The sequence below is a fragment of the Galeopterus variegatus genome, unplaced genomic scaffold (genome assembly GCF_000696425.1).
Source record: "Galeopterus variegatus unplaced genomic scaffold, G_variegatus-3.0.2 Scaffold1890, whole genome shotgun sequence".
NCBI lineage: Eukaryota > Metazoa > Chordata > Mammalia > Dermoptera > Cynocephalidae > Galeopterus > Galeopterus variegatus.
This window is the reverse complement of record NW_007728001.1, coordinates 31,084-43,812: the sequence shown is the minus strand read 5'-3', so window position 1 is coordinate 43,812 and position 12,729 is coordinate 31,084. Positions and strand designations below refer to the sequence as shown.

Sequence of the window (12,729 nt, the reverse complement as noted above, 5' to 3'; positions counted from 1 at the left end):
GGACATGTACAAGATGCACTTGGAACAGACAGTGTATCAAAAAGCATGTGGTTACAATGCTGCAAACTGATGCTTTCAGTTTAAATTCAGAACTACAGGATTTTTTCTTAACTTGGAGCTCTTCTTAAATCAGAATCTCTTCTGAGCTGTGTCATAAATCTCTGTTCTTAGAACAGTGACGTAAACATAACTAATGATTTGCTTTGTCTGAACAACAACCTCAGGACAATAATTTTAGTACTACTACCAGCAATAAAGAGACTGAAAAGATTTCCCTCCTTTCAGTTATTTTTGTCCTCAGGATAAATCCCAGTAAGAATATAAAATTACTGTGCTTTGAAGTTACTTTTATAGTAGTTTCTCTCTGGTTAAGTCACTAATTGGATATACAGGCTCATTTGATTAATTTACATTTAATTTTGGGCCTTTCTAAAATTTAATTTTTGTTTTATATATAGTTTAAATTATTTACATAATTCCAAAAGACAAATCTATGGAACAGGATATGTTTAAAGAATTCTATCTTCTGTCCATTTTCCTTCCACCCTATTTTTATTCTTTCTCCCATGTATAAATTTTTTAAATGTCATGGTTTATTCTTACTTTTTAAAAATATAAGCATATATTTTCATATTTTTCCCATTGTTAGTCAAATAGTAGCATTCTATATGTGTTTTTTCCCCCACTTTCTGCTTTTTAAAAATCACCTTAGCAGTATTCTGGACATCATGGCATAGTGGTAATAGAGATATTCCTTGAATATTCCTTATTACAACAGTATAGTATCTCATTGTGTGGAGATACCATAATTAATTCAACAAGTTCACTATTGATGGTTGTATGGGTTGTTTCCAGTGTTCTGCTGTTACAAGTAGTGCTGCAGTGTACAACTGTGTATAATCTTTTTTTGTATTTTTGTCAATGATTCTTTGAGATAGACTCCTGAAAGAGAGCTTACTGGGTTAGGAAGTAAATCCATATGTAATTTTGCTGGATATCACTAAGCAGTGTGTCAGAGAGTCTTTCCCCGCAGCTTTGCTGAGTACCTTATCAGACTTTTGTGTATTTGCTACTTGCGTAGGTGAGAAATATTATCTCATATTGGTTTGCATTTGTACTTCTTTTCTGTAAAGAGCAAGGTTTGAACATCTTTTCAGTTGGTTAAGAGTGGTTGCATTGTTTTTTTTGTGAGCTGTTAGATCTCTTCCGTTTTTTCTGTGTAGTCTTGGCCTTTTTCTTCATTTTCAGATTATATATTAGTGATATTTACCATCTGTGATATAAGTTGCTGATTCCTCCTCTTCCCCACATACAGTTTATCACATGTCTTTTAACTTTGCTTCTCTTTGAGGAATTCTTACCACATAACTCAATTATGTATAGAAGTTTGGGAAGGAACGGGTAGGTAAAGGATTGCGACATAAGATTCACAGTAGTTTTTGTGAGGATGAGGATGAGGATGAACGGGTAGGTAAAGGATTGCGACATAAGATTCACAGTAGTTTTTGTGAGGATGAGAGGCTTGATCATAACAGATAACAAGGAGGTTAGATTTCTCATGGTGATAAATGGAAATAGGAATATGAGATAGAATGGATTTAGTTCATGTTACTATTAGTGAGTTGGGGGCTTGGGACTGACCATAGGTCCTAAAGATGTAATGCAATGAATTAGTGGTGGAGAGAGTTTAGGCAAGGAGAACGAACTGTTACAGTGTGCCTCTACCTGATGGCTCCATTAGTTGATCTTCGTATGTGCAGTACTCAAGAGGAGTGGTTCCTACCTGGCAGATAGAGATTTCTTCCATGGCTTAAACCAGTGTTTTGAGAATATCGTCAGATTAGTGCAATAAGGTTTTTTGATAGAATTGGGATTTTCTATTAAAAAATACGATGATAGGGCCGGCCCGGTGGCGTACTGGAGAGTGCGCCGCTTGGGAGCGCAGTGGCGCTCCCACTGAGGGTTCGGATCCCATGTGGAGACCAGTTCCGTTCCCGCTCACTGGCTGAGCGCGGTGTGGGCGCAACACCGAGGGTTGCGATCCCGTTGCCGGTTAGTAAAAAAAAAAAAGAAAAAGAAAATACGATGATAACTTTGCCTTTCTATAGAATATATAATTAATGAATGTTAACCTAAGTTTTGGTTGTTTTTGTTCTTATTTCAGGCTACAGACAAGAGAAAAGCTTTAGAAGAGACCAAAGCCTACACAACTCAATCTCTAGCTAGTGTTGCTTATCAAATAAATGCATTGGCCAACAATGTACTCCAGTTGCTGGACATCCAGGCCTCTCAGCTTCGGAGAATGGAGTCTTCCATCAATCATATCTCACAGGTAACAGCTTGTAGAAAGCTTTAAGAGCACTTTAATCAGATGGTAGCATATGTCAAAGAAGTAGATAGCCTGGGAATATGAGTATGGATTCCTTTCTTGTGTTCTTACTGATTTGTAGTCATTGTCACTTTTAGCTTCAGTTTTGGGTTTAGTAAACTTACTGTTTTTTTAAGTCCCTTTTTTTATTGTGGTGAAATAAACATAACATAAAATTGACCATTTTAGCCATTTTTAAGTGTATAGTCAGTGGCATTAAGTATATTCACATTGTGCAACTGTCACCACTATCTTACACTTTCAAGAGCTTTTTTGAGGCAAAATAAATTGCACTTAATTAAAGCATACAATTTTTATAAACTTTGACCCACATATATAACCATGAGACCATCGACACATTCAAAATAATGAGTGTTCCCAAAGTTTTCTCATGCTCCTTTCTCATGCTCCTCCCATCCCCTTTCCTCAGACTTTCTGTCACTATAAAATTTAGTTTACATTTTCTAGAATTTTATATAAATGAGATTATACAGAACATACTTTTTGGGGGGTTTGTCTTTCACACAGTGCAGTTCTTTTGAGATTTATACATGTGGCATGTAAAAATAGTTTACTCCTTTTTATTGCTGAGTAGTTTCCATTGTTACACATTTGTTTATATGTTCACATGTTAATGGAAATCTGGATTGTTTTCAGGTTTTGGCCATTACAAATAAAACTTCTATTGAATATTTGTGTATAAATGTTCAAATGCTTTTATTTCTTTTGAGTAAATACCTGAGTAGAATGGATAGGTCACATGGTAGGTGGCTGTTTAACTTTATAAGAAACTGCCAAGTTTTTTTCCAAAGTGGTTATATTATCTAGTCTCAGTTTGAGTTAGCTCTTAGTTAGCTAAGAGTGTTTGTTAGGAACGGATGATGGATTTTGTTAGATGCCTTTTCTGCATCTGTTGAAATGATTACACTTTATTTATTTTTTATTTTTTTTTCCTTTTTGTCTTTTTCGTGACCGGTAACGGGATCGCAACCCTCAGTGTTGCGCCCGTACCGCGACTGGCAACAGGATCGCAACCCTCGGTGTTGCGCCCGCACCGCGCTCAACCAGTGAGTGGACCGGTCTCTATATGGGATCCGAACCCTTGGCGGGAGCGCTGCACTCTACCGAGTGCGCCACCGGGCTGGCCCAAAATGATTACACTTTAAAAAAAGTCTGTTAATATGGTGAATTGTATTGTTGGATTTTTGTTTGTTTTGTTTTGATTTATTGTTTTTTTTAAATGATAAACTGACCTTGCTTTCCTGGGATAAACCTCATTTGACTGTGATGTATTATCAAATTCATAGATTGTTATACTTGATTTGCTAGAATTTTATTAATAATTTTTGCTTTTCTGCTCTTGAAGGTTATCTTGTAATTTTCTTTTACTGTCTGGTTTTGGTGTCAGTCTAATGTTGCTTTTATGTAATATGTTGGAGAGTATTCCATGTAGACCTGGAGTTTCCTGGATGATGAGATTTTTAATTACATATTGAATTACTATAGTAGATATAGGCCTATTCCATTTATCTATTTCTTCTTGAGTGAGCTTTTTGTCTTCTCAGGAATTTAACCATCTCACACAAGTTGTCAGATTTATTTGCATAAAGCTGTTCTTAACAATCCCATATCCTTTTAATATCTGTGGAATCTGCAATGATTTAATATTACTCATTCTTGGTATTGGTAATTGGTGTCTTCTACCTTTTTTAACTAACCAATATAGCTGTTTGTCAGTTTTATTGATCTAAGAAACCCCCAGCTATTGGTTTTATCAATTTTCTATATTGTTTTTCTGTTTTCTCTTGCTTTGGTTTTCATTCTGATCTTCATTATTTCTTTTTGTGTTGTTACCTTGGGATTAATTTGCTCTTATTTATACTTAAGGTGAAAGACAAGGTCATTGACTTGAGACCTTTTGTCTTTTCTCTCTGTCTCTCTGTCTCTTTTTTTCTAGACCCCTTTGTCTTTTCTAACTTAAGTATTTAGGTCTATAAATTTCCTTTTAATAGTGCATTTAGCTGTCTTTCATAAATTTAAATATGTTGTGTTTTAATTTTCATTCAACTCAAAATAATTTCTAATTCTCCTCTTTTTTTTTAAAGATGACAGGTAAGGGGATCTTAACCCTTGACTTGGTGTTGTCAGCACCATGCTCTCCCACGTGAGCTAACTGGCCATCCCTATATAGGGTTCCAAACCAGTGGCCTTGGTGTTATCAGCACCACACTCGCCCAAGTGAGCCATGGGCTGACCCTCTCATTCTCCTTTTTAATTTCTCCCTGACCCAGCAATTATTTGGAAATATGTTAGTTTCCAAATATATTGGGGTTTTGCAAGGATATTTCTGCTATTGAATTCTAATTTAATTCTGTAGTGGCCAGAAAAATATACTTCATGTGATTTTTTTTTTTTAATGTTGAATATCTTGCCTTGTTGGGATACAGCTGACAAATAAAAATTGTATATATTTAAGATATGCGGTATGATGTTTTGATACACATATACATTGTGAAATGGCTATCACCTCTACCAAGCTAACTAACATATCCATCACCTCATATAGTTACTTTTTTTGTGGTGAGAACATTTAAGATCTACTCTCGTAGCAAATTTTAAGTATGCAGTACTATTTTATTAACTATAGTCATTGTGCTGTGTATGAGATCTTCAGAATTTACTTATCCTGCATAACTGAAACTTTGTACCTTTTGACCAACAGTGTGGTGAGAACATTTAAGATCTACTCTCGTAGCAAATTTTAAGTATGCAGTACTATTTTATTAACTATAGTCATTGTGCTGTATATGAGATCTTCAGAATTTACTTATCCTGCATAACTGAAACTTTGTACCTTTTGACCAACAGCTCCCCATTTCCCCTAACCTCCAGTCCCTGACAGTCACCATTTTACTCTCTGCTTCTGTCAGCTCGACTTTCTTAGATTCCATATCTAAAAAAGTGAGATCATTCAGTATTTGTCTTTCTCTTCCTGGCTTATTTCACTTAAGATAGTGTCCTCTAGGCTCATCCATTATGATGATAACAGGATTGCAGATAACAGGATTTCCTTCCTTTTTAAGTTTGAATAATAGTTCATATATATATTTACTCATATATGTATTTATATATGTGTATGCACAGCACATATATATGTATACAGGTTGAGTATCCCTTATCCAAAATGCTTGGGACCAGAAATGTTTTGGATTTTGGAATATTTCCCTTCTGTTGATTGGTTGAGTGTTCCAAATCTGAAAACCCCCAATCTGAAATGCTGCAATGAGCATTTCCTTTGAGTGTCATGGCAGTTCTCAAAAAGTTTTGGATTTTGGAGCATTTCGGATTTTTATATTGGGGATGCTCAACCTGTATGTATATGGATGTGTGTGTGAAAATAGATTTTCTTTTTCCATTCATCCATTGAGGGACACTTAACGTTGATTCTGTATTCTGGCTGTTGTGAAGAATACTTTATATGAGTTGAGTCCTTTCAAGTTTATTAAGAATTGTTGTATAGCCCAGGATATGATCTATCTTGGTATATGTTTTGTGTGTGTTTGAGAAGAATGTGTATCATGCTGTGGTTGGATGGAAAATCTCATTAGGTAAAGCTGATATTTTTCAGTTCTTCTGTATCTTTACTGATTCTGTCTACTTATTTTATCAATTACTGAGGAAGTTATATTGAAATCTCCAACTATAACTTTGGATTAGTCTGTTTCTCTTTGCATTTTTATCATTTTTTTGTTTTAGGTATGTTGAAGTGATGTTATTATGTACATAAATGCTTAGGCCTGTTATGTCCTCTTGATGAGTTGACCCCTTTATTATTATTAAAAGACTCTTTATCTTGGGTAATATTCTTTTTTCTGAAATCTATTTTGTCTAATATGAAAGTAGCCATACTAGCTTTCCCTTCATTCTCTTTTTCTGCCTCCTTGTGGATTAGTTGAGTGGTTTTCTTATGATTTCTTTTTATCTCCCTTTTTGGGCTGGTTAGCTATAACTCTTTGTTCTGCCTGCCTGCCTCCCTCCTTCCCTCTCTGTCTGTCTGTCATTCTCTTGTTCGTTCATTCGTGTTTGCCTTGGGGCTTCTGGTAAACATCTTTAACTTATCCCTTGAAGGTAGACTATGATATTACTTCACATGTGTGTTAGGACCTTCTCTCTTCTGCCTTTGTATTGTTGGTGTCATGCATTTTCTTTCTACTATGTTTAAAACCCCACAGTGCCTTGTTCTTATTTTTATTATTTATTTATTTATCTATTTAATAAAGATGACTGGTAAGGGGATCTTAACCCGTGACTTGGTGTTGTCAGTACCACGCTCTCCCAAGTGAGCTAACCAGCCATCCCTGTATAGGGATCTGAACCCGCGGCCTCAGCGTTATCAACACCACACTCTCCCAAGTGAGCCACAGGCCAGCCCTCATTTTTATTTTTAAAGCAACAAGCTTTAAAAGAGATTAAATATTAGGAAAATAATTCCTTTCTATTCATTCATGGTTACCATTTCTGATCAGAAAATACACTTTTTTATGATTTGAGTCCTTTCAAATTTATTGGGAACCATTTTATAGCCCAAAGTTCTGGTGGTCTTTATTCCTCTGATATCCTTTAACATAAAGTGTTGTGCTAGGCTACTGGTGGTGAATTCTTTCAGCTTTTGTATGTTTGAAAAAGACTTTTGCCATTTTTTTTCCTCTTATTATTGTGATAAAGTAGACATAACATAAAATTTACCATTTTAGCCATTTTTAAGTGTACAGTTCAGTGGCATTACATTGTTGTATAACCATCACCACCATCCATCTTTAGAACTTTTTTCATCTTTCCAAACTAAAACTCTGTACCTGTTAAACACTAACTCTCCATCCGCTACCTGCCCCAACCCTTTAGCAACCACAATTCTATGAATTAGACTACTCTAGGTACGTCATATAAGTGGAATCATACAGTATTTTTCCTTTCGTGACTGGCTTATTTTATTCAGCAGAATGTCCTGAAGGTTTATCCATGTTGTAGTATGTATCAGAATTTCTTTTTAAGTATAAATAATATCCCATTGTGTGTGTGTATATATATATATGTGTATATATATATATATACACACACACACAACATTTGTTTATCCATTCATGTGTCAAAGGACAGACACTTCAGTTGCTTCCACCTTTTGGCTATTGTGAATAATGCTGTTACAAACCTGGGTACACAAATATCTCCTGGAGCCCCTGCTTTTAATTCTTTGGGGTATATACCCAGAAATGGAATTGCTGGATCCATATGGTAATTCTGTTTAATTTTTTGAGGAGCCACCGTACTGTTTTCATGTTTTGTGGTATCTTATTGCCCTTTTGGATTTTAGAACCAAATTGATAAAGACTGGAACTTTGCTAAAACAATATTCCCTATAGAACAGAATCCAGTATAGAGTGATCCATCCTGGATCAGTAGGACTTACACAATGCCTGGCAAATGATTGGTTTCCTATAAAGGTTTACTGACTTAAAATAAATGTCTTCTACAAAAGATAAGAATTTATATTTAGGAAAAGTACAAGAACTTAGTTTTTAGTTGATGATTATACCTGGTTTATAACCAGAGGATCACTGTATATTTAGTGTATAGGCAGTCATTACTTTTTGTGGTTTTTGGAGACTATAAAAAATGACTGTGCAGGCTGAAGATATACAAAGCAATCTTCCTAATCAATGGGTAAAATTGTGATTGTTCCGTGATCTTTAAAATTTTTTGTCAAAACATTAAAAACTTTGTTATAAATGAATAGAGAAATAAAATAATAAGGCTAATATTTAGTACATCATAATGTAGCACATTAGAGACATTGAGAATAAAAGGCTTTTATTTCTTTGTTAAAAATATAGTTTGAATAGCATTTGTCATCTTCTCATTGTTTAAGTTGTGTTATAAAGCAAACATCTTTTCTATGTTTTGGCGAATTGCCCCACTCCTTTCTAGGTGTGGATTAGTTCTCCACATTTTATCCTTTCGGCTTTCAATGTTGTAAAATAGCTCTGAGAGTTTCTTTAATGTAAGTTTTTGTGGGCATCACTTTAACTACAACATCTTCCTTGTCATCTCAACCACTTTGTTCACTTATGTTAATAAGTTTGCCTTCACAGTGTTCCTCTGGCTGCATAGTTGGAGTCTCTGAAATGGCAGCAGCGTCAATATTCAGCTATTTCTTCTATTCAGCCTGTTTACATTCAATTTGAATTTCACTTCTCTTGTTATCACTTTTCATGTCTTTGCTGGACTTTCACTTTGTTGGCCAGTTCTCCTTTTCAATTATTAATTTTTGTAAAATGTCACAATGGCTTATCACTGGCAGGCAGGGAGGCACAACATGGCTATATTCTTTGCAGTCTGTGGATGAACCGAAAACAGATATGTGGTGACCATTCACTAATAAACTTTGAAACAGTGACATGATTGGTCACCAGTTGTGATGCTTATCTGTTATTATGTAGTGATTTGTGGACTGAAGAGCTAGCAACAAAGTTTGTTTTTTAGGTAATCACTTGCAGTTCTTGTGGTAACTGAAATTTGAACAATGTTGTTGAGGGACTGGTGTAACTAAAATGTAGTAACTGAAATTCGTACATATCAACTGCAAAGCATGGACTGCCTGTATTTAGGCTTCTCCAATACTAAGATATCTAAACATTATTTCCCCCTTTTATTTAATTATGAATGTTCCTTGTGTTCTGCTGTGTCTATTAAAGCTTACCAAATTTAGTTCTCGTTCTTTGAAAGGTATTTTAATGTATACAGACGTAGTTATTTCAATAGATTTAAAAATAAAGCTCCTATCAATTGATTTACTGAGAATCATGGAAAAAGTTTAAAGTGACTAAATAAAATGAAGCTTTTCATTTGTAAATTACATTTAATTGCTTAGAACTCTGAAACATAATTTAAACAAATCTAATTGCCTAAATTCACTTAGAAATAGGCTTTTTTGGGGCATATATTCTTTTTTTCTTGCAGCTGGTGGGTATGGGGAGGGGCGTATTTTCTTAATTGGGGAAGTAAGAATAATATTTCCTTGCTATTCCAAATCGTTATTTTTCAGCCATTACTTGAGTAAACTCAATGTAGTAAAAGAAATTTCTTTTTTTTTTTTCGTGTCCGGCAACGGACCGCAACCCTCAGTGTCGCGCCTGTACCGGACTGGGACCGGCAACGGGATCGCAACCCTTGGTGTTGCCCCCGCACCTCGCTCAGCCAGTGAGCGGCCGGTCTGTATGTGGGATCCGAACCCTCGGCGGGAGCGCTGCCACGCTTCCCAGGTGGCGCACTGTAGCAGTGTGCCACCGGGCCGGCCCTAGTAAAAGAAATTTCTATTGAAATATGATGGATTCACTTCTGTCTTACCTTGCCTGCTGGGTGGTATGTTTTTAGTTAAAATTCTGCTTTAAAATCTCACTTAAAGTGTGCCAGTGAGGATACAATCTCATAATTTAGAATTTAGAGTTTGTTCTGAGTTTTCAGTTTCAAAAATTTTTAAACTTAAAAAAATCATCTCCAATTCTGTCAGTAAGTAGTTGGATAAAATAAATCTTTAATTATTGCGGGAAAGAGCCCGTTTCCTTTCAGTGTGGAGCTTTTAACTTTTGTTTGTGTGTTGGCATATTTTATAAAATTTATAAAATTTTCTACTTTAACAACCGTAACCTCTTTTTTTCCTGTTTTTGATTAATAGTTACCAAATATTAATAGCTTTCTTTGGTAAAGTACTTACTGATAAGTCATTTCTGCAACAAGTATTCACTTCTTATTTCGTAGTTTTAAAAAAATTTTTATACTGATGTTTCTTGTGACACAGTAGTCATCTAAAGATTCCAATCACTTTTTATGGAAAATATTGAAAGTAGTAATAGGAGAAAGACTGCAACTGTTAAAATCTTCCAAATCACCCACTTTCTGAACTTTTTCTCCGTTAAAGTCCTTGCTTTGTGGAGTGCTTAGCAATGTCCATTATGATTTTCTTTTCCAGTGGCAATTTTGAGCTTTCCCCAAATCATGGAATTAGAACTAGAAGGGACATTAGGTCATTTTGTTTAGCCTCTGATTTTATAGTTCATGATACTGATACCCAGGGAAATAATGATCTGCCTGAAGATGTAGATAGCTAGGATACCATTAGAAACCATAACTGGACATCTTACTCATAGATGATCCATTGGTTTATCTTTTCTCTACCACAATACTTCTTATTTATAATCGAGGTCTCCAGAATTTAGGAACTGAATAAATTGCCCCATCCCCTGTCTGTTTTTGCAGTGGGCTAGTGAAACCTTATATAACAAACTCTCAAAGTAACTGCAACTTAGAGTACCTTTTAGTTTTATATAGGCAAACCTAATTAGTAGAGGCACTGGGGAGTTAGGGTGGATTCCTGGAATGAACGCTCTAACTGAATCAGTTCACTGGTTCTCACATGTTTTGTTCTTAGGATCCTTTTACATCTTAAATTATTAAGGATCCAAAAGGGCTTTGAATTATTGAAGGGCTTCCAATATTTATCATACCAGAAATTAAAATAGAAATTAAAAAAATAACTCATTTAACAATAAAATAAACCTATTATAAGTTACTACAAATAATATCTTAATGAAAAAAACTTATCCAAAACAAAAAAATTTGTGAGAAGAGTGGCATTGTTTTATATTTTGCAAATCTCTTTAATGTTTAATGGAAGATGATTAGAGTCTCATGTCTGCTTCTGTATCAGTCTATTATGATTTGTTGTTTTGGTTGAAGTATGTGAAGAAAGTCTGGCTTCACACAGGTATATAATTAGAAAAGGCAGGATCTTGGGAACTCCAGGGGTCTTTAGACTACAGTTGGAGAACCATTGTTATATGTGGTTATTACACTTTACTCCCTATAGATATGTATTCCCAATGTCATATAGGGACTAGTATTTCTATAAGGTATTATTTACCACATACAGGATATAATCTAAAATTAATAGACCTATGAAGAAACAGGAAAATATGACCAATACTCCAGAATAGGTAATCAATGGAGATCACACTTGAGATGATATCCATGTTGGACAAATAACTATTTGTTTGACCAATCCTGCTAGACCTATGAAGAAACAGGAAAATATGACCAATACTCCAGAATAGGTAATCAGTGGAGATCACACTTGAGATGATATCCATGTTGGACAAATAACTATTTGTTTGACCAATCCTGGATTCAGAGACATAAAACTGTTTATGGTCAAAGGGAATTTCAAGGTTTTGGTTCTAGTCTCATTGTTCAGTATTTTTCTTAATGTATCTAAGGTCTAACCTACGCTTAACAGTTTGCTGGTCTCTTACCCTGGTATCACAAACTTGCTCTCCTTCTCAGTGTGCTTCCCCTGTAAAGTGTTATTTGTTCAGTTAATGTATGAGTCAAGGACCAGGAAAAAGAAACCATTCTAGCTGTTTTAAATATAAATTAGGTCTCCATGAGTGAGTCCCAGAACTCTTAATAACTGACCCACTGGAGAAGCTATAACCACTAATGGTGCCACTGGAATTACTGAATTGAAGAACCTGATTCAGGGATTTCAAGCCAAGGCTTAGAAAGCTTCTACCACTGTTGTTACCTGAATTGCTTCTTGACACCCACAAAGCTGGTGACTGGGCATTGGAACTTGGAGTCCAGCTGTTGCCTCCTGTGCAATTTGCTTCCCAACATGCAAAGAATTGGAGAGTGGACTCAAGAGCATCACTTTGAAAAAACTTATTTCTCATAGAAAATGATGTGAAGGGGGGTAGTAAGAGATCTCCATCTCACTTTCAATTTCCATATCCCATGAAAGTCAGATCAGAAATTGTATCCAGAAGTCTAGTGTTGAAAACAAGTGGACAATGTTGATTTTAGCTTTTTAACTTCTGCAGAGCAGGAAGGTACTCTTAAGGTAGGAGAGGGGAGAGTGGAATGAAGATGGAGCTGGTTTTACAACATGCATTGAAGTTATCTATGCTTCCCTAGCACTTTAAACACATACCAAATGCATTTATTATGTGGCATTCTTTTTTTTTTTTTCTTGTAATTGGGGAACTTTTGAAAGGCAGCAGATTGTATTATTCAATTTTTTAAATTCTAAAACCTAGCACTATACCTGGCATAGCTTAAGTGTTCAGTAGTGTTAACAAAAATTTCATTTGGGAGGTGCTGGTAGGTATACTATTAAATACAACACAGATAATTATTTAGTAAACATTGTGATAGAGAAAAAATGTTGTGGGCATACAGTTTGGGTAGCACTGAAGGAGTGACATTTAAATTGGGTCTTGTAGGAAGCCTGTGCATCCTTGTGTTGACCC

At 35.3% G+C, this 12,729-nt stretch overlaps 1 protein-coding gene across 1 annotated transcript in view; it reads left to right on the top strand.

Annotated features, from left to right (window-relative positions):
* LOC103595929 (abl interactor 1-like) overlaps window positions 1-12,729 on the top strand; it is a gene marked incomplete at its 3' end in the record, with an annotated part of 75,796 nt that overhangs the window by 36,155 nt on the left and 26,912 nt on the right. Inside the window, exon 2 of the mRNA XM_008579465.1 lies at window positions 2,165-2,332. Coding sequence (XP_008577687.1) covers window positions 2,165-2,332 — 168 coding nt within the window. The remainder of the gene's footprint in view (window positions 1-2,164; window positions 2,333-12,729) is intronic.